Genomic DNA, 18,548 nt, shown 5'->3' with positions numbered 1-18,548 from the left:
CAGCTCTGCCCAAAATAGCAGCGAGCTGGCTGACAAATTATTCTCTCTGGGCATTGAATATGTTAGGTGAAAAATGTGTTGGTGCCTATAGGGAAATACCAAGGGTAAACACTATTTTGTGTGTGCATGCGTGCCTGTGCTCTTTAAATAACAAATCACCCACCGGTTCCATGAAGTAGTGTGCAACTCTGAAAATATGTCTCAAAAAGCGTTTTTTGACTATTTCCATCCACGGTGTCTCTGTGCCAAGAAAAAGGATTATGCTGTGAAGAAAAGCGAGAGATTGCTCTTTTCAGCTCCCGAAAGGCACAGACCTCACGGAGCCCTAAGCCAGAATGATGTGTGGGAGTGGGACCGGGAAATAATACTCACACATACTTTTCCATGGAGTAATTCACAGGACCTCCCATCCCTATATGGGTTCCCATACCGAAAGGGAAACCTTGAGGTTCAAGTCAAGGGATGCGATGAAATAAGTAGCTCCTCTGTGTGTAGGGCTTTTGGCTTCTACCTGTATCTTATGGTTTTAAATCACTGTCCCACACGCCCTAAACCGCGACGCTCAAGCCTCTGTAGCATCCACTTAAGGCAACCTCACAAAAAACCTTTGCAATTAATTTGAAAACCAAAAAGCGGGCCTGGGACATGACTTCAGAGGGAACAAACCACCTTGACAAAGCACCTGAATTTCTGGAACGAACCGTTAAAACTTCTGGCAGAAGGGTTTGTTTGTTATCAGCCATCTGCTGCCTTGGTGTGTTTCCATAGATATGGCAGAATTAAGGCAATTCTGCAGAACACATCTGTGCACAGAGCAGTGGGGCTGCTGCACACCATGAACGGTCGCTGGGGGGGAGTTATGGGGCTGGACTGGAGAGTCCTTGCTACTGTTGTCCCTGTAAGTAGGCATTTTCCTGGTGGTTTTTTACAAGTCTTTCTGAAAAACAGCATTTTTATGGAGCTGGGTGGTTTTCATGAGCATATTGCTAACGGTTCTGTGCTGTGGCCACGTGAAGTTTGTCACCAGTGTCCTCAGATGGGACTCGGTGGAGCTTGAGTCCCAGGCTGAGATATTCATCACTGTCTTCGGTTGGTACCTGCTTATGAATATTCTATATATAAAAAAATATCCTCTCCCTTATACTTGCTGATCATACACGGTTTACCTCTGTGGCCTCATGGTATTTATTCATACCTTTATGTACCAGTGCAGAATTAGGATCATTTTGGTATGATGAATAGTATCTTGCTCTGCAGGTACAACCACTGGTTGAAAAGTGACAATGTTTATCCCTCATTAGACATCATTCACCATGGGAAAAGGTGGCAGAGCTGGACCCGTAGTGTCTAAAGGCCCTGGAACAGTAGAATTCCTCAGAGTCATTGAAATCAAGCACATACTTAAGTGCTGCGGTAGATCAGAGCACGAATGGACAGGCCACAGCTGCTAAGCTTCTCATTTTTTCTTATTAGCACCCAGTTATGAGCACTTTTACTATTTAAAATTAAATTTCTTCATTATTTTAAAATGAAATTTCTCCTTAGTTAACCATCAGGAAAGCACGCGACTTTTTTTTTAAACAAGGGAGCAGATTGTAAGAAATTAAAAATTAAGCATTAGGAAAGAGCAGAAGTCAGGGATCTGTTACAGCTTTTATTTATCATTTATTTTCTTGTGTATTTCCTTTCCAGCCTCAAAGTTTTGCTCTGATATCAGCTCTGACTGGTGTGATACTACATGCATTAATACAAAGTCATGTACACAGACGTCTAAAGTAACTCAGCTGAGTCTATTCCACCCATAGTTGCTCTGGGACAGCTAAGGGCAGAATCAGGCGTTCCCAAATCATTCTCCCGGATTTCAACATTGACCTAATTTAATTGATTAGCTGTGTGTGGAAATATATGATACCCAGTAATGGTTTCTGATGTGACCCAGCGATGGGCTGCGAGCACGGCAACTCGCAATGTTGGTGTGCAACTAACAATGGTGAGATTAGGACTGAATTAATGACTCAGTTCTAACTCCCTGTACCACTGCCTGATGCTGAAGTGGAGCCTAAAATAGTCTGTGGTTTTAGAGGAAAGCTGCTCAATGGATTTAATTAAGGCAATGTGTTCTATCCTGTGCTCTGTTCAGTTCCTGTGTGCTGCTAAGCCTTTTCTTAGCTGGGATGCAACACACCACGTCGGAAGGTTTTGCACATGGGGTTTTTGCACCGCACTAAAGAGGAAACAAAGATCTCATGAGACTTGGAGGAAATCTAGGTGACAAGTGAAAACCAGAAACTATATACTGTTCCCCAACCTAAGTGGTTATTCTCCTAGTTTGAACATTCTGATGCAGGTGAAAGCACAATGAGAGTTTAATCAACTAAGTGTTCTCCTCTTCAAGTCGTCGGCAAAGTTTTTATGTCAGATGCCAAAAAAAACATTGGAGGAACAATTCAGGGGCTTTATTTTGGTTTCCCATTATGAGGGCAGTGGAAATACCTCCACGCTTTACTTACTGACACATTAACAAAGGAAGACATTAGTAGCTAATATGTTTATTTAGGCTGGATGAGATTCATTTCTCAAAATATCTATGCAAAAAATGTCAAGTGGTTCAGGAAATTTAAATATAGAACTTTGGGACTTGAGTTGAATGGTTCATTGCTAATTTTACTTGTGTCCTAGTTTTGATCAGCGGTGAGATCACAGTATTTCCTTTCAACGTTTTACAAGTCTTACTGATGCGCCCTGGAAAGGATACAGTGATGCTGACTGCGCTAGAGGAGACGCTCAAGGCCTTTTGAAATGTTCACTTTAGACAAATCCAAAACACCTAGGAAATTAATTTCCAACTTAATTTATTTTATATAAAGAATTTAAAATTCAGCTAGAAATGCTGAGCAGATTGTGCTTTAGAAAGCCATCTAACTGGTCCTCTTTGAGACTACTGTGCCTGTGCTGTTGTCACGGCCAGAGCGCAGGGATCATGGCGAATCTGCACGATTCTGAGCGTTCATTTGCTGGTGCGTATCATTCGCACCTTTCACTGGCTTTGTAAGGCGCAGGAAATTTGGGATTTCAAGAATAAGGTTTCATCTTCTTTCATCTTTCCTTCTTTCTTCACCTGTGACTCCGGAGCAAACTCTCCTTTGTCAGACGTTTTCAGTGTCAGGCTTTTCACGATTCCTTACTTTTCTGGCAGAAGTTCTTTGATTGTATTGATGTTTCAGCAGGGCCTGCCATCAAACACAGCAGGGCTTTTAAAGAGTAGAGTTCAGCCTTAACGCATTTTCCTCATTGCTGGTTTAAAATAATCTCGTCCTTAAATTGCAAGCAGAATTTGGGAAGAACCAGGAATCGTGAAGTCTGACCGGAAAGCTGCTTTCTGAATTCGGTGCACATGCAAACACAAAACCAAAGAGCCGGTAGGAGGTGATGAGGGTTGTTATTTGTGCCCTAGGGATCCTAAACACTTTTAGCTCTGAAGCAATGTATCAATCCAGTCTTATCCTCAACAGGCAGGGGCTGTTCCTGAAGTCTCCTTCAAGCAAGTTTCTCGCTGTGGGCACAGGGAAATCCATTGACGAGGGGCAGACTATACTGGTTCAAAACTGGAAACCTCTTCTGCCAAATAAACACAACACACCAAGTTCCTATTTTCTATTGCGTTTGTCTGCACTCGCTTTCCTGACCAAGCCGTGCTCCTCCTCCTGCAGGTCAACATTGGCATCCTCATCGCCGTCACCAGAGTCATCTCGAGAATCAGTGCCGAAAACTACAAGGTCCACGGAGATGCCAATGCCTTCAAGTAAGTTTCTCTCATTCAAATTATATTATGACAAGTTAGTAATCTCCCGCTAGCAATGTTATGCCATAGAGACACGTGTCATGGACTTCTCCCAGAACATTGATAGCATTCCTTTCTAGTAAAACGCAAAGAATGTCAAAGGTATCACATCATCCTCTTGATAACTCACAGCTCCGAGGCCTCCGGCCCGTGGCTGAGCAGAGAATTTAGCGAAGATGCTGTTGTGAGCCGTGATGATATCAGTTGGAAAGTATATTTATTGTTAGAGAGGTGCTAATACTGGAGCATATTTAGTTTCCCTAAAGATTAAGTTACTTGGCAACGCAAGTGGATATTACCAACAAGGCTTGTTTCTCTTGGCAACAGGCAGCAATAAACTGATGTAATTATTTGGACTAATTGTTTGTGGTTTTCCATATGGCAACAGGTCCTCTCCAATGCGACTACAGCATATGCATCAGGGCGAGCCCGTGCTCCGCTCTGAACGCAGCATCCGTTGAGCTGCAGCTTTAAAAGCCAAAATAGAAAAAGAAGTGCGAACTAAATGCCTTTTTTTATCCTAAAATTAATTTATCATTCATCTTCCCCATTCACATTTTACTCAGAATAAAGGGCAGAACATTACGGGCTGATTGGCGTCTTCAGGTTCAGATGTTGCTCGTCGCAATGGAGACACCAGACAGCGTCTTGCTGAACATTTTGTTCTAGTTGTATAGATACTGGTGTGGACGTGCCTTCTGCTTTGTGTAAAGGAAATAACAATAGGAGCACTCCCAAAGTAAAATGTAGGAGAAGCTGAAGCAGCAGCATAAAAGAGGAAGTTTATCTCACACATAAACTGCAAAATACCCAATAATTTAGGGCAAAATGAATATCATTAATCAGCATAGGATCAGAGATGCTAACTAATGAATAACAGACTCCTGTGACAGTCTGAGCAGTAAGTATTTGGTCATTGTAGGAATTTTTGTATGTGTGTGAAAATAGTCACGGTTTTACTGTCTGAAACTTCAGTTGTGCAAGAGCGGTTTATTGGTAAGGGCTGAAAAAAATGGTCATTACCTCCTATTTATTACTTTAATTTTACTTAAGGACATGCTTTTTGTATTGTTTTTTGAAGCATATTGAACATATGTGTGGCATACGAGCTGTTTCACTTTGCCGTGAATGATTATATTTGAACTTTTCATTAGATGATTAGGTGTTGACTCTCAGCAAAATAATTTTGTCTCATAATTCAGCTGCTGCTTTCTGGGAATGGTTTGCAACCGGGGACAAACTTTGCACCAAAAAGCTAATCTGAATATTTTAGTTTATAGAATTCTGAATCAAATACCTTGAAACACTTAAATGTATGTATACGATGTTAGTTTGTATTATCCACTCTTCTTGACTGGCCCCTCCTTTAGGGAAATAATTAATCATATGTTTGAGTTGAAGCGTATGAGCAGTCTCTCTAAGCCTAATGCAATTAAAGCAGATTAGCTTAATGGAATTGCTCACGTGCTTGAAAAGGCACGTGATTGCATTTCTGAGTTATGGACCATTCGAACTCTTTTTCTTACTTATTTTTGCTGCATGTAAAGCCTTAATTCCACTCAGTGCCTTCATTAACTGCTATTAGGACCTAAATAGCTTTTTTCTTGCTGTTCTCCCCCTTCAAAGTCTCACTGTTGTGTTTACTGGGGCAGTTACTTCTCTGTTACACTGAGAAAAGACATCTAATGCGACAGAGGGTGAGAAAGGTGCACATTCCACTGCCCATGGGGAGAACTCTGCCCTGATTGAGTCTGTCACAGGCACTCGATTGATTACAGGATTTACCTGGCTCCTGGATTACTTGAGTTAAAGCATGATACAGTTTCCGAAGATCTCAGGTTTGCACTCATATTAATTGTAATAGAGGGAGGAATGCCAAGCACATCTCTGCTGCAGGAATGGTAGTTTGAGCCTAGAAACAAAGATGCCCCACTGAGCCATAGCACTGTGCTTCCCCAACCACTCCATTTGCGCCTATGTTGTCCGGAAGAAACAGTTTAATTAATTTTTTCTTGAAAAAACGATCAAGTCCCACTCTTATCGAATACTTTCTCACTGCTTACTCTGAAATGGTCCGATGAGTTGGAAAAATCTCGATTATTTTTTAAAAGTGTGCACTTTGGAAGGCGGTGAAGCAGAAGTGATAGCGACCATCATCATCCATGGAGAAAGCAATTATGACAAAATCAGGAAGGTTTCTTAGCTTTTTGCCCCGTTCTTGCTTTCATTTTACTAATTTTCTTTGTTCCTGGAAGCTCAGTCCGCAGTATAATAATAAAAGAGCCTCTTAATTCTCTATTGGGTGAGGGGAAATAATTTCTTCTGATTAGTTAAATTAATGACTGAAAATTGGAACAAATGGCAGTAGTTGCCGCGCACGGGAGCAGAATGGGGCTTCAAGGAAAGCTCCTGTAAGCTCTTGTATTAACTCATGCCGCTTTTTTAATATAGCATAAACCACTTTGGATTAAACAGAAAACAGAGTGCAGAGGTTTAATGCAAAGCCATTCCTTACTTTGGTTATTTCAAAAAAAGAAAATAAGCTGTAGAGAGAGATTTTCCCTTTGACAGATACAAATCCAAGAGCGCTGTCCCCCAGCAGCCCGTGCTGCCGCAGACATCTGTATGTTTAACCGCCTAATTGACCGTTCCAGAGCACTTTGCAAAGCCATCCATTACATCCCCGCGCGCCGAATGCACCGTGGCAAACCGCTCATCCGTTTAATCAACGGCCCGCTCCGTGGCACCACTCTGCATCAGTATTTTACCTTGTTTATAAACACGCCGCCCAGCCCCGTCACCTTTTGTCTCCACACCAACCCCCCCGTTCCTGCGGGGAGCTTTGCTGCTTTAACATCAGCCATTATCCTGCAAGATACTGTGTGTTCCGTTTTGTTCCTGTGATTCCTCGCCTGTCTCCCGTCATTTGGTGCCCAAAGACTTCTCTTTCTAAGGGGTGTTTGCTGCTGTTCATTTTCACAGAGTGTTACTTGTCCATCACAGCACCTGCTTGAAGCTCTCGTGAGAGCTCTGCTGCCAAAGGAGATATCACCCCCTCCTTGCACAACTAAATTCCACCCCTTTGTGATGCCATTAGAGATTTTTTTCCCCCCCTTTCCAAGTGGGGTGAGGAGCAAGTTACAATCTGTAAACTCTTCAGAAAGTCTACAGGGATTACAAATCCACAGAACTAGAAAACGCTTTCTGGGTAGCAGATGCTGCAGTGCAACCCTCTGAGAAACAGGATCCCTGCTTTTGTGTGCGCTGTTGGAAAGGAGCTTTTCCCGTTCGCTGAGGAGCCGTCGGGCAGAAAGAGCCGTGCCCAGGCCAAAACTGCTTCAGCAATTCCTTTTCTTACCATTTCTGATCAGGTGTGAGGAATCGCGTTCATTGAACATGGCATCAAACAGTGGGGGTGATGCACCTCATGGAAGCGCTTGGAAGGAGGAGGGTTGACTGGCTATAAAGGAAATAATTAAAATGAAAGTATTAAGCAATGACAATTAGTGAGCTGAAGTGCTACTGCCAATAATAATGTCTTCAACCTAATTAAATTTTTGGCTCATTGAATATGACAAATACAAATGCAGTTTGGGTATCTCCTTATTAGACTCGGAGGTTTAGACTAAGAATACATGGGTTTGAATGGTGCCAATGAGAGTATTAATGAGGAAGTGCTAATCTTTTAGGAACCATAATGACGGTAACGGCAGCGCTTGCTTTAGCGCAGATGCACTGGAAAAGGCTCCGGGTCTTGTTGAATTGTTAAGGCACATTTCAGGCACATTTGGGGACGAGTAATAAAGGCTTTAAAGTACGCAAAACATAACTGCAGGGAGCAGGCTACTCTGCAAAACCACAGAGAGAGGGAGGAACGGTCATGGGCTTAAACTGATGGCAAAGTCAAATATCTTTAAGCTGCCAATAGTGGGAAGGGGACTGGTCACCCAGAGAGGTGCTGAGCTCCTGTCTTTGAAGATGTTGCACTGCTGATCCTGCCCTGTAGCTGAGCTGGACAAGAGGACGCCGTGAGTCCTTCCGCAGCTTATTGGTTAATTGGTCCTTTCCTTCTGAACCCAAATCATCCTTTGTGGGAATTGTTTCCCGTCTGCCGTTTCTCCTTAAGCAGGATTTACTGCTCCGGGTGACCAGGGCGGCTGATTGTGGGCTCCAGAGGAACAAGCAGCTCTGGTACTCGTGTGCATGTTTCTTGTATGAGGAAGGACAGTAAGATTTGCAGTTGAAGATGTCCCTGCTATTGCAGGGGATGTGGGACTAAATGACCTTTAAAGGTCCCTTCCAACCGAAACTATTCTGTGATTTTATGATACTATGGTATAGACACAAAATATACTAGGAAAGCTTGGTACTTAAGAGGTGCTAGATTTTCTGAGGATAAGGATATAGCGTTTTGCATTAGACGTGCTCAGGCACGTTTGTTTTCATATCTGAATGTCAGGACAGAACGAGGTTTAGTAAAACCTGGTTATGAAATGCCTATGATGAAACCTTGCTCTGAGCACAACATAATCAGTAATGGAAGGGAAAGGGATGAGAGAAGGGACTGCACCAAGCCACCCTTTGGCTATTTCTCATCTCCAGTGTCTAGAAACCTATGTTGTACCTATTGAACTACACTAGAATCAATTCCTTGATTCCGTCCCGTCCCGTCCCTGGCAGACGCCGGCAGCAGTCGCTGCAGGTGCAATCTGTTCTCCGCAGGAGCTGGAGGGTGTGCTGTGTTCAGATGGGGCCTCCTGAGGTCAGATCAGGATTTACGCGGCATTTAATGAGAACAAACCTCTCTGCTGGCCCCATGCACAAGGCTGTGTCTTCTGTGGTGTCCAGGGTACCAGCGCACACAGGAGCCAGGTCGAAGATGCTGTCAGCGAGATGACTTTGTGACATACGGTGTGGGGTCATCCTCCCTCCTCCAGGTATCTAAAGAACAGGATATGGTCCTTACTTTAGAATTATAACAACAGAAAGTCTCAGCTTTTGAAAATCTACACTGAAAAAGAGCTTTGATGTTCACAGTCTTTTGTTTTAAAATTTGCCTCATTGTTTTTAGGTTCCAATCTTTTAAGATCTGATTTTTGGGCCATGCAAACACCGGCAGGAGGAGGCGGTGTTGTGAGTCATGGCTTGACGCCTCGTACCAGAGCAACAATTAAATGTTGGTCGTTTAACAAAATGGTACAATTCACTGTGAGCAGCAATAACTTCAAGTGTCTGCCTGAACTGCTGCATTCACGTCCTTGGCCCAATTTATTATCCTAGAACTCTATGTCAGCTTGATGCAGAATAATAAGACAAATGTTATAGTTATGCCATCGCATAAAGTAAATGCTTATGTCAACGTGCACCTCGCACAGAGCTCCGAGCAGCCTTGTAAATCACTGCTCAGTCTGACACAGACTTAGCCAAGTGTGAGTTACATCTTTTCCTCACAATATTCCCTCAAAATAAAAGCAAATAAGGAAAAATAAATACATAAATTTAAGTAAATAACAATAAGCAAAAAATATGGGGAGCTGCGGTAAAGGCCCTATTTTAGAATCGCAAGTGATTTTTAACTTTCAGATACTATCTTCGGGTAAGTAATAAAATGCCATTAACTACAGATATACTACAGGTGTTTTGGAAACAGAAATTGAGAATTATGCCCAGTTCTTTTCAATTGAAAAAGATGTGAGGCAGAAACATATATTTTAGTGAAAGAAATGGAACAAAAAGCACTTTTATTTTGGAACAATATTGGAAATAATCAAAAAGGCAGTTAAGTCGGATGATAACTGAAAGCAGGAGAATGTCAGGAACAGTGAGATGTTCGAAGTGAGCTCTGTATCGTCCCATGAAGATCCGCGTTCTTCAACTCCACTGGTTTATCATCCCCAGTGTAGCATCTCCAGCCGCCCTCCCAAGTTAGTTGCCTTATTTTAATAAAGGTATTAAAAAACTAGGGAATATCTGAACACAGTAACGGAACAAAGCAGCCTTGGGTGTTCCCAAGCAGAGTCATGATTCAGATTACCCATTCAGAAAATTAAGCAGCAGTAAGACAGACATCAATATGTACGGAGCCTCCTAAAGGAGCTTGTTATGCAATATTGTCTGAGCCCTCTGCACAGAACAGGGGAATCTGCAAATCCTCAGCTCAGAAATTAGAATAAATGACCACAGAGTTTATTTTTCTTTTTTTTGTAATGTATACGGAACCACAAACGTACTCAATACTTGTTACATTTTCCTAAAGCAAAGGACTTGAGGTGGTACCAAAGGGGCTCAGCCAGAAGCTCTGGCATTGGTGGCTGTGTTGCTTGGCTCCTTTAATCCCAGCTTAACAAGAAATGGAGTCCTGGCGGCAGAGCCTGCATGGCCGAGCGCTCGGCTGCGCTTCGTGTCGTCCTCCGGAGCAGCAGCACCGGCAGATCTCAGCAGCCGGGCAGCAAAGCGGTGGCATTGCAGTTGTACTTCACCAATTCTTCTTTTATCCCTTATGTACACTTGAGACAGGCGATCGAGCGAGTATACGGCTATTTATTTGCCACTGCTGCAGTTAAAGCTCATATGAGCCATTACACGGAAAATTACTTTTCTTTCTCCGTTTGTGTGCCTGACCTTGATGGCTTTGCTGTTCACAGGTACCGTTGCCATGGAAATGGGAGAATGGTCTTTCTGTTGATATCATTGCATAATTAAGGGTCACTGAGAATGTTTAGGTCGAAAGATCATTTTCAGAGTTCAGCTCCTCAGGGGGGCGAATGTTATTCAACAGAAATTTTGTGTATGGGCAGATGTGATTCTTACTTCGCCATCCTCAATTAAACTATGAGCCCTACTGACTCCAAGCTTAGAGCCAGAAATATCTGACAAATGTGTAGATTTCCGATGAACCCCGTGTCTGCGGGGCTGCTTCTCCTGGCTGAACTACCAAGCTCTGGGGTTCGTTGCTGAACGGTGGTGACCGACTGTGTAATCACTCTTGACCATTTTGAATTGTGTGTGAAACACAATCGCTTCTACTGGTAAAAGCCTCAGGGGATGGAAATTTGAGTCTCTTTGGGGTGTAGCTGCCTTGGAAGTTTTTCCCTAATAGCTGCTCTTAAAAACCTTGATGTTTCCACAAGCGCAGTTTAAGAAAGGACAAATAGGAGCTCATCCTTCTGTGGACATTGACAACGGTTTCTTTTCCTGCAAACCTATATACTCAAAACCTGTCCCATTTTCAACAGGCCACATTTTCTGGCAAACCAAACCCACATACACTGCCACACCGGCCCCTTCTCCTTTATTTTACCTAGATTTTTGAAAGGTCTGCCTATAGTTCCTGGCTCTCTGAGCCGGTCTACATTGCCAATACAACCTTTCTGTTTCCCTGCGTGTCCTTTCTGAACAAGCTGTGCCCTTTCGTATCAGTATTCCAGTCAGGTGAGTTCTTCCCTCAAACCTCCCGTTCTGCAAGAAAAAGCGAACGCTATGAGGTCCTTCTCATAACTTCTGTAATTTGACAATCCCTCTTTATTAGCACTGGGTCTGTCATCCCGGTTTACTGCCGGGAAAACAAAGATTTTCACCGCATGAGATAGTAGCTATAAAAAAGATTCAGATGGCTGTAAATAGCACAATAGGACTAATTTTCAGCATATTGTTTCAAGATGACTTGCAGAGATTCAACCAATTAAGAATAGTAAGCATCGGGTTAATACAGATTCATGCCTCACACCGACAAGAGACCCAGGGCCAGTGTGTGCAGAAAGCTGCCAGGAGGTGGAAAAGTCCCACACTGGGAGCTTTGAAAATGAATTTAAAAATGGAGACTGTAGCGGAAGAAATAATTAATTTAATTGGAAAAAATCACCTGGCACCCACAGGCAGGATTTGGCCTGTGGGTGGGGACTTTTCTATTGCCTTGGAAGGGACAGGTACTGAGTTTTTTGAGAATAAGGTGTTGTAACAAGTTCCTTCTCCTGGCTGAGCCCAGCGCAGAGCTCAGCACCAGGGCCGGTTAGACAGGGGAGGCTGAGGGAACATCTGTTTTCACATATGCGGAGTGCCAAGTGCAGCCCAGGTTAGATTATTGTATTAATATGTCACTCCTACAACTAACTTTATGGTCATATTCGGCAATTAATTATTTGATATCTTCGTCTGGCCTGGAAACAGAAATAATACGGTAACCGTTTTCAGCCCAGGACTAACTCGGGGCTAACGGTACCTGGATAAAACCAAACCCTCCTGCGCAGTTTTGCTGCGTGGTTGTGAGGACAAAGCGCTGCTCTTTTTGCTCTTTTCGGGAGAGCCTGCTCGGTAAGTGCGACCTGAAAAACAAGAGGACTGGTCCAACTTCGGGAGCAAACTCACCCTTAATAACAGTGATACAAAAAGGACGTGACCCATTAGAACACGGCGATTTATTTTCTTTTCAAAGCAACAAATTAATCCCTCCAGACTTCCCACTCAAACTGCTTTTGTGAGACTATTAAGGAACCCCTGAAGTGGAAGTGGGTAATATCTTCTCGTCTTTTTTTCCTTCAAAGTAATGCCAGAACCAGCTTTACGGAAGATCCGAACAGAGTAAGAAATAGGAAAGTGAATGGTTTGTGTTCGAAAAGTCCATAAATCTTCACTGCTGTAAGGAGCAAGGCTTGCTCTTTTCCTCTTGAATTGCTTCCATTTTCCACACGCTTTTCTGAGAACTTGATTATTTTGGCTTCTGGCCGTGGTCGTCAATACCAACCGCTGGGAAATGTGTTCTGTCACCCATTGTCCGAGCGTCCCAAAAAACTGCTCCAGCAGCCACATTTTTTTGTACTCCCAAAAGATTTAGCATGTGACTGCAACAAATTCAACCCTTTAGTTCACCTGCATTTTAAAGAAATGCACCACTGGTAGTGAATTTGTTATAATGACTGTACACGCAATCCCTGGTTAGGTGCTGAAGCCAGCGCTGCCAGCCCTGGATGTGCCTTCCCAGCGTTACAATTCTTAAGGTCCCTCCATTTCTGGTCACGGCCATAGTCGTGTCAGGCTTGCTGGGGGTTGAAGGGACACTTGGATTTCGGTCCCTGCTCCACTGAATATTTAATATAAAATAAGAAACACTAATCCCCTTCTCTCTCAGGGAGCACCCCCTGACTAACCCGTGGAGTAGCCCTTCTCTTTCTGACCTAGGCAATATTTTATTATGGAATGTAAATGGAGCAGGTCCAATAGGTGAGAGTGAGCATCAAGTAGGGGCTCCAAATGCTCTTCTAGAACAAAAAGCAACTGCGGCCCCTTGGGCAGGCGATGGATCTGAGCCCAGACCTCCCACCTTCTGGGCGGATACTGTAGGTACTAAAGGCAGCTTTAGCTTTGGGGAAGACTTATGAGAAATGTCACTGCTTTAGGAGCATCTTCCTTCTTGTGAGGGTCTGTGAGAGGGCTGGGTGTTGTACACCAAGTGGAACTTTATTGTTTTTTCATAAATACGGCAGTTTTGACGAGCAGCATCTTCCCTGGATTATAAACGGCACCCACCAGAAAGCAATGATCTGAAGTGTCTGTACATATCTCTTACTCAGTTTCACAGCATCACTTTGAAAGGGCAAATAACATCTGGGAAAATGGGAAATGGCATCTGCAGTTTCCAGTGGTTTTGCCTTCTTATTTCTATTTTTTTAATTTATGATAGCTGTGCCTAGAAATCACCCGAGCTTAGGCCGGCAACTGTGTATGTGCTAATTAAAAGACATCCCTTCTGCCATCAACCTGATTGTCTCTATAAGCAAGACAAAGCGTAGGAGGAATAAAAGGTGCGTGTACGTTTGCAGGAGTTCACGAGCTACTGTGCAGAATTAAAACGCGTGTTTGTTCTTTCCGAGAGCAGAGCTCTGCCCGTTGGATCGAGATGTCCAGCAGAGTTCAGAGATTAATTTCATTTCGATAAAAAGACCCAAGCACCCGCTCTCCGTATCGCTTGATGTGGCGTGCGGAGCAAATTGGTTGCTAAGCCTGAAGGGGGCCGGAGGGATGTGACTCTGAGCCTGTGCTCTGCCGAGCTGCTCACACCCCCCGCAGCCTCTTACTCCATGAGACTCGCTTGTTTTCTATTGAGAAGTGAAAGGGACCTTGATCCTGTAGACTCCAAATGATATCAGTGGCTTTGGATCAGCCCCGAAGACTCTCGTGATGTTTTCATTTCTGTTCAGTGCCAGGTTCACTTGAAAACAAGAGCTGTTATCAGCGTTCTTCCATTTGTCTGTTTGATGTTGGTGGCAACTCACCTCCTAAATTGCTTAGCGCTGGTTTTGCTCCTTGGAGAAGGTGGCAGAGGGACGTGTGTGCTCAGAGGGACCGTCCGTCCTCAGCGGCGGGACGGACGGACAGCAGACGCGGTGTGTGCGCTCTGAGCGCTGCCGGACTTGCAGGAGAAACATTGGAATTCCTGCCCAAAATTGCTGCGTGTGGTTCCCAGCTAAAGGCAACCTCTCCCAGCACTAGTCTGCAGTGTTAGTTACAGCTTTGGGGATTCATTTGTTTTATATAAAGTACAAAGGATATTGCTGACAGAGGCTAGCAAAGAGTTCAGGAAACGAGAGAAATTCCAGCTAATAGGCCTGTTTGTCAGAGTAACAATTTTGGTGAATTGTGAGGGATTTTTGCTTTTTTTTAGGCAGTGTTTCTTCCAATTATTATATAGTCTTGGCTTATGGGTCTGAACTTAGTTCTTACTTCAGGAGGCATCATGACTGGAAAGTGCACATCAGAAGCCTTAAAAGGATTAGTGCTCCGCGTATAACTACTAAATTTGATTTGTGAATTAGGGGTCCCCTTCGCAGAAGTAATAAAGTTTTCTTTCTGCAAGCAGTGAAATTCCTTTGTTGTAGCTGTCAGTGTAGTCGTTCTGCATCGGGGTAAGATATCGACACTGGCAACCGCAGAAACAGGCAGAGATTAAATAAGAGGCAAGCAGCAATCTCCATTGAGTGGAGCTGTTCCAGACCAATTGCAAATACAATAAAACTATAAGGCCCGACCCTGCTCTTGGAAAAACGCTCCTTCAGTAGCAGTGCAATGATTTTATACGATGTTGGTAATGAAAATACGTCTTGGAGGTGCTGCAACCTGCACTTCTTGCACAACAGGACTTCAATACAGTGATAATTATCCAGCTCAGAAAACCTCCCTTCTCTGCTGATTGCTGAGTGCACACTTGAGGATCCCAGCTGGTGCAAAGCTCTGCTAACAGTCTGGGTAAGAAATACACCAACCAAAGCCAGCCAAAGAAATGTGTAGAGGAAGATCTCTAGTGAACAACGTTTGCCGTTCAGGACTCAAACTGTAGGAACAGGTAAAGGGAAGAAAAATACTTCTTTTCAACAGGAGGTTGAAAGGGTGAGTGCATGTAAAATGGGCAGCTTGATTAGCAATTCAAAGAGACGTACTTTCAAACAATATATTGGCAAAAGGAAATGGCAGAAAGAAGGAAACAAATCTTTTGTGCTGCCTTTGCTTTGTTCTAGACTAATTAATTTCAGGACTGATCATTCAGAGTCTATAGGTGCAGAGAGACAGAAAGTTCACCCAACTTAATGCCATTAGGCTGCTGAAAAGTAATAATATCTGAGCTTTTAAAAGTGTACGTCAGAAACAGGCTGTCCTGTTGCTGCTCATTTCGAAGGCCAGAGCATGAGAAGGGGCAGGCAGGAGGAAAATAGAGAGTCTTTTATATAGTGATGACCATTCGCTTTTTTGCCCCGTTAGGGCACAAGGATTGTTCCTTCATGTCCCCAATTCCATAGACAATATAAAGCTCAAATGCTGGTCATGCAGTATTCCTTCTCCAAAACCAACACATATTTCACTGTGCTCTGTATCTTAGTGTACTAGAACTAATCCACTAAAATATTCATGTAGCAAAGAAAAATGGGAATAAAAAAAATAAAGTATGCCGAGTGTGTCAGAATTAATGCGCCCAGTGGAACATTAACTTTTCTATTTCTAAGGGGTTTTTTTTTAAGCTTGCCACCTTAATGGTGTGCTCTGACACAGCATTTTGCATTTAGTATATTCCTTTTTTAAAGTTCAGAGACAAAATGAAATAAGGAGGGGAAGGTGGAGGAAAATGAAAGAGGACCAGGAACAATAGAGCTGAGTCCTTCCCTTGGTGAGTAAAGCTCATGAACACCTTGAACCGACAATTTCATACATCAGATGAGGTTCAGGGCAGGTAGGCATGGAAACTATGCAATAATTAGAAAAAAAACCCAAAGATTGAATGAGATTTAAGTGATACATGCGCAGAGCTGACCCCTAGATAGTCTCAAATGGATTTCACCCCCTCATGGCTCCTCTTCTAAATGGATATGCATGAAACATTAATGACTTTGCATGAAAAACCCCACGTCTGTAGTTTGTTTTAATTTTTAACTCAGTATTTGTGCCGCACATGTGCTGAACTCAATAGTGAGCAGCATTACTCACAGGCTCCCGGAAATCCACACAGTAAGAAGGATTTGAAAACACTGAAATCTGGTACCTTACTCTACTCTGCCCCAACGGCAAATTACAGATGAAGCTTTAGTTATTCCTTTATTTTCTGGCTGAACAAACTCTTTCAGAATTGAACTGAATTGTGCAGAAATATTCATAGTCAGGGACATAAAGATACGAATCAATACAGAAAAGAAAAAGCCAAACCAACACCATTCTAGGTTATTCCCCACTCGCTATTTTCAGTAAACCCAAAGCCGGTGCTGCACTTCGACATTCGCTTTTAATCAAGGCTATAACAAAGCGAGTGCTCAGGCCACTAAGATAAACAAGATGTCTCTACGTTTAATTAAAAGATTTCTTCCTTGAATTGTGCTGTACAGAACTCTGATTTGTTTCATGTTTGTTGTAATTACAAGTGGTCTCTTGTCGCGCAGCTCTATGCACGAACCTGTACTTCAACCTGCATGAGGAGGTCAAAGGCACATGTAGGACATTAATCACCCTAAACCAACTTTCCCTCTGGTTGTATCCCATGCAATACTGAATTTCTGTTATCCCCAGCATCACAGGAATTAGGACACTTTCCCATTGAGGGAATTTTCGGGCGAAGAGGGTCATAGATGCGCTGCTTCCAGCCAGGCCGCGCTTGATGAGCTCCCTGGTGCGCGGGTGGAAGCTGAAGTGTCTCGTCACATTTCCTCTTCATTTTCTTTCAGACTCACAGCTAAAGCCGTCGCCGTTCTCCTACCCATCTTGGGAAGCTCGTGGATCTTTGGGATTTTGGCCGTCAATGCCCACGCCTTAGTATTTCAGTATATATTTGCTTTTTTCAATTCACTACAAGTAAGTACCTGGTGGGAAAGTTTATGGCAACTGAGATCCCGTAAATGGATCATTAGTAATGTTTTCACAAGCTTGGATTTTTTTCTGTGTTCCTTCCTCTGTCTTTTAAGTCTGTGCTGACCATCCAGAGCTGGCAACTGTTCAATCTGTACAAACACAACTTTAATCCCACTCCTTAGTGCTTCCAGCAGCAGTAATTAAATAAATGAGACAGCGAGCTTGAGAAATGAAATTCATTCTCCCAGCACCATCTACCACAGGCAGGATTCTTTAACAGAGGTAGCAGAACGATTTTTCAGTGTCAGTTTGAGGCTCCGTTACTGAGACTCAATGAAAGCGAACAGCGGTTTGCGTTAAGGTGCAGCGTAAGGGGAAAAGCGGAGCCGTCCTGCAGGAGCCAGCTCGCGCCTCTCACAGACCGCATTTCACACCCTGTCTGCTAAAGACACCGATCCACAAAAACAGCTTTTTCCAAGAGGAACTGAAGCGTCTGCTTTCAGTGGATGTTTCAGTAGAGGCGTAAATCTATAGATGTGCTAAAATTCTGTCCTGAATAATGATTACAAGGGGAAGGGGAAATGAACTCTTGTAAGTCCTTTATTGTCTCAGGAACAATTAGCACTATGGTCACAGAAAGAGAACAGCAGAGTTCCCCCCGTAAGCTGATAAAGAAAGTTCCGATTTCCATCCAAAATAAAAACATAAGTTGGGCTGAACAGTCCCCAAAAGAAAATAAAATTGTTTTGGAAGGGAAAGGAGAAGAGACCTTTTCACCTTTTATCGGACAAGAAGCAGAATTCTGTTGTTAAAACGTTCCTAGCGCTAATAGCTCTGTTTGCTGATGTAAAAATATTGATCTGGCGTTTCCCCACGGAGATTTACATCTGGTGTTACCTTTATAAGCACAGACAAGAAGTTCTCTTGTTCTCATGAAAACAGAATTCCTGCTGCTTTCCAGCCAGGTTTTTCTCCTTTCACACCCCAAAGTTTCCGAGTTGCTGTTTTACAGGAAAAGATCCGGATAAGCCCCATGGGAATGGAACACTGCAGGTTGCCCCAGTCCAACACGGGCGCAATTCGGCTACTCTTCGATATTTGTAGATCTCCAGCTACTCCATTCCTGCTTTATACAACACTGCGAGAAATACATGACTGTATTTCATTTATCACAGTCAGCCTTCAGCCTTCTCCATTTTATCTGTTTTCAGGGATTTTTCATGTTCCTGTTCCACTGTCTCCTGAATTCAGAGGTACGTAACCGAACGGCGCTAACAACGCTGGCATTACCTCATTCAAGTAACGTGAGTGCAAAGAAAACAAACACTTTCTCCATCACCTACTATGCCACTGGTTTCTTTCTTTCTTTCAATTAATACATGACTGT

The 18,548-nt window shown here is 43.2% G+C and overlaps 1 protein-coding gene across 2 annotated transcripts in view; it reads left to right on the top strand.

Annotated features, from left to right (window-relative positions):
• ADGRD1 (adhesion G protein-coupled receptor D1) overlaps nt 1-18,548 on the top strand; it is a 118,333-nt gene that overhangs the window by 93,151 nt on the left and 6,634 nt on the right. For both annotated transcript variants that reach the window (XM_065851683.2, XM_065851684.2), the window contains 3 exons: nt 3,711-3,802; nt 17,038-17,164; nt 18,373-18,414. In XM_065851683.2, coding sequence (XP_065707755.1) covers nt 3,711-3,802; nt 17,038-17,164; nt 18,373-18,414 — 261 coding nt within the window. The remainder of the gene's footprint in view (nt 1-3,710; nt 3,803-17,037; nt 17,165-18,372; nt 18,415-18,548) is intronic.

The sequence above is a fragment of the Patagioenas fasciata genome, chromosome 17 (genome assembly GCF_037038585.1).
Source record: "Patagioenas fasciata isolate bPatFas1 chromosome 17, bPatFas1.hap1, whole genome shotgun sequence".
Taxonomy (NCBI): Eukaryota; Metazoa; Chordata; class Aves; order Columbiformes; family Columbidae; genus Patagioenas; species Patagioenas fasciata.
This window is presented reverse-complemented; position numbering and strand designations above follow the sequence as displayed.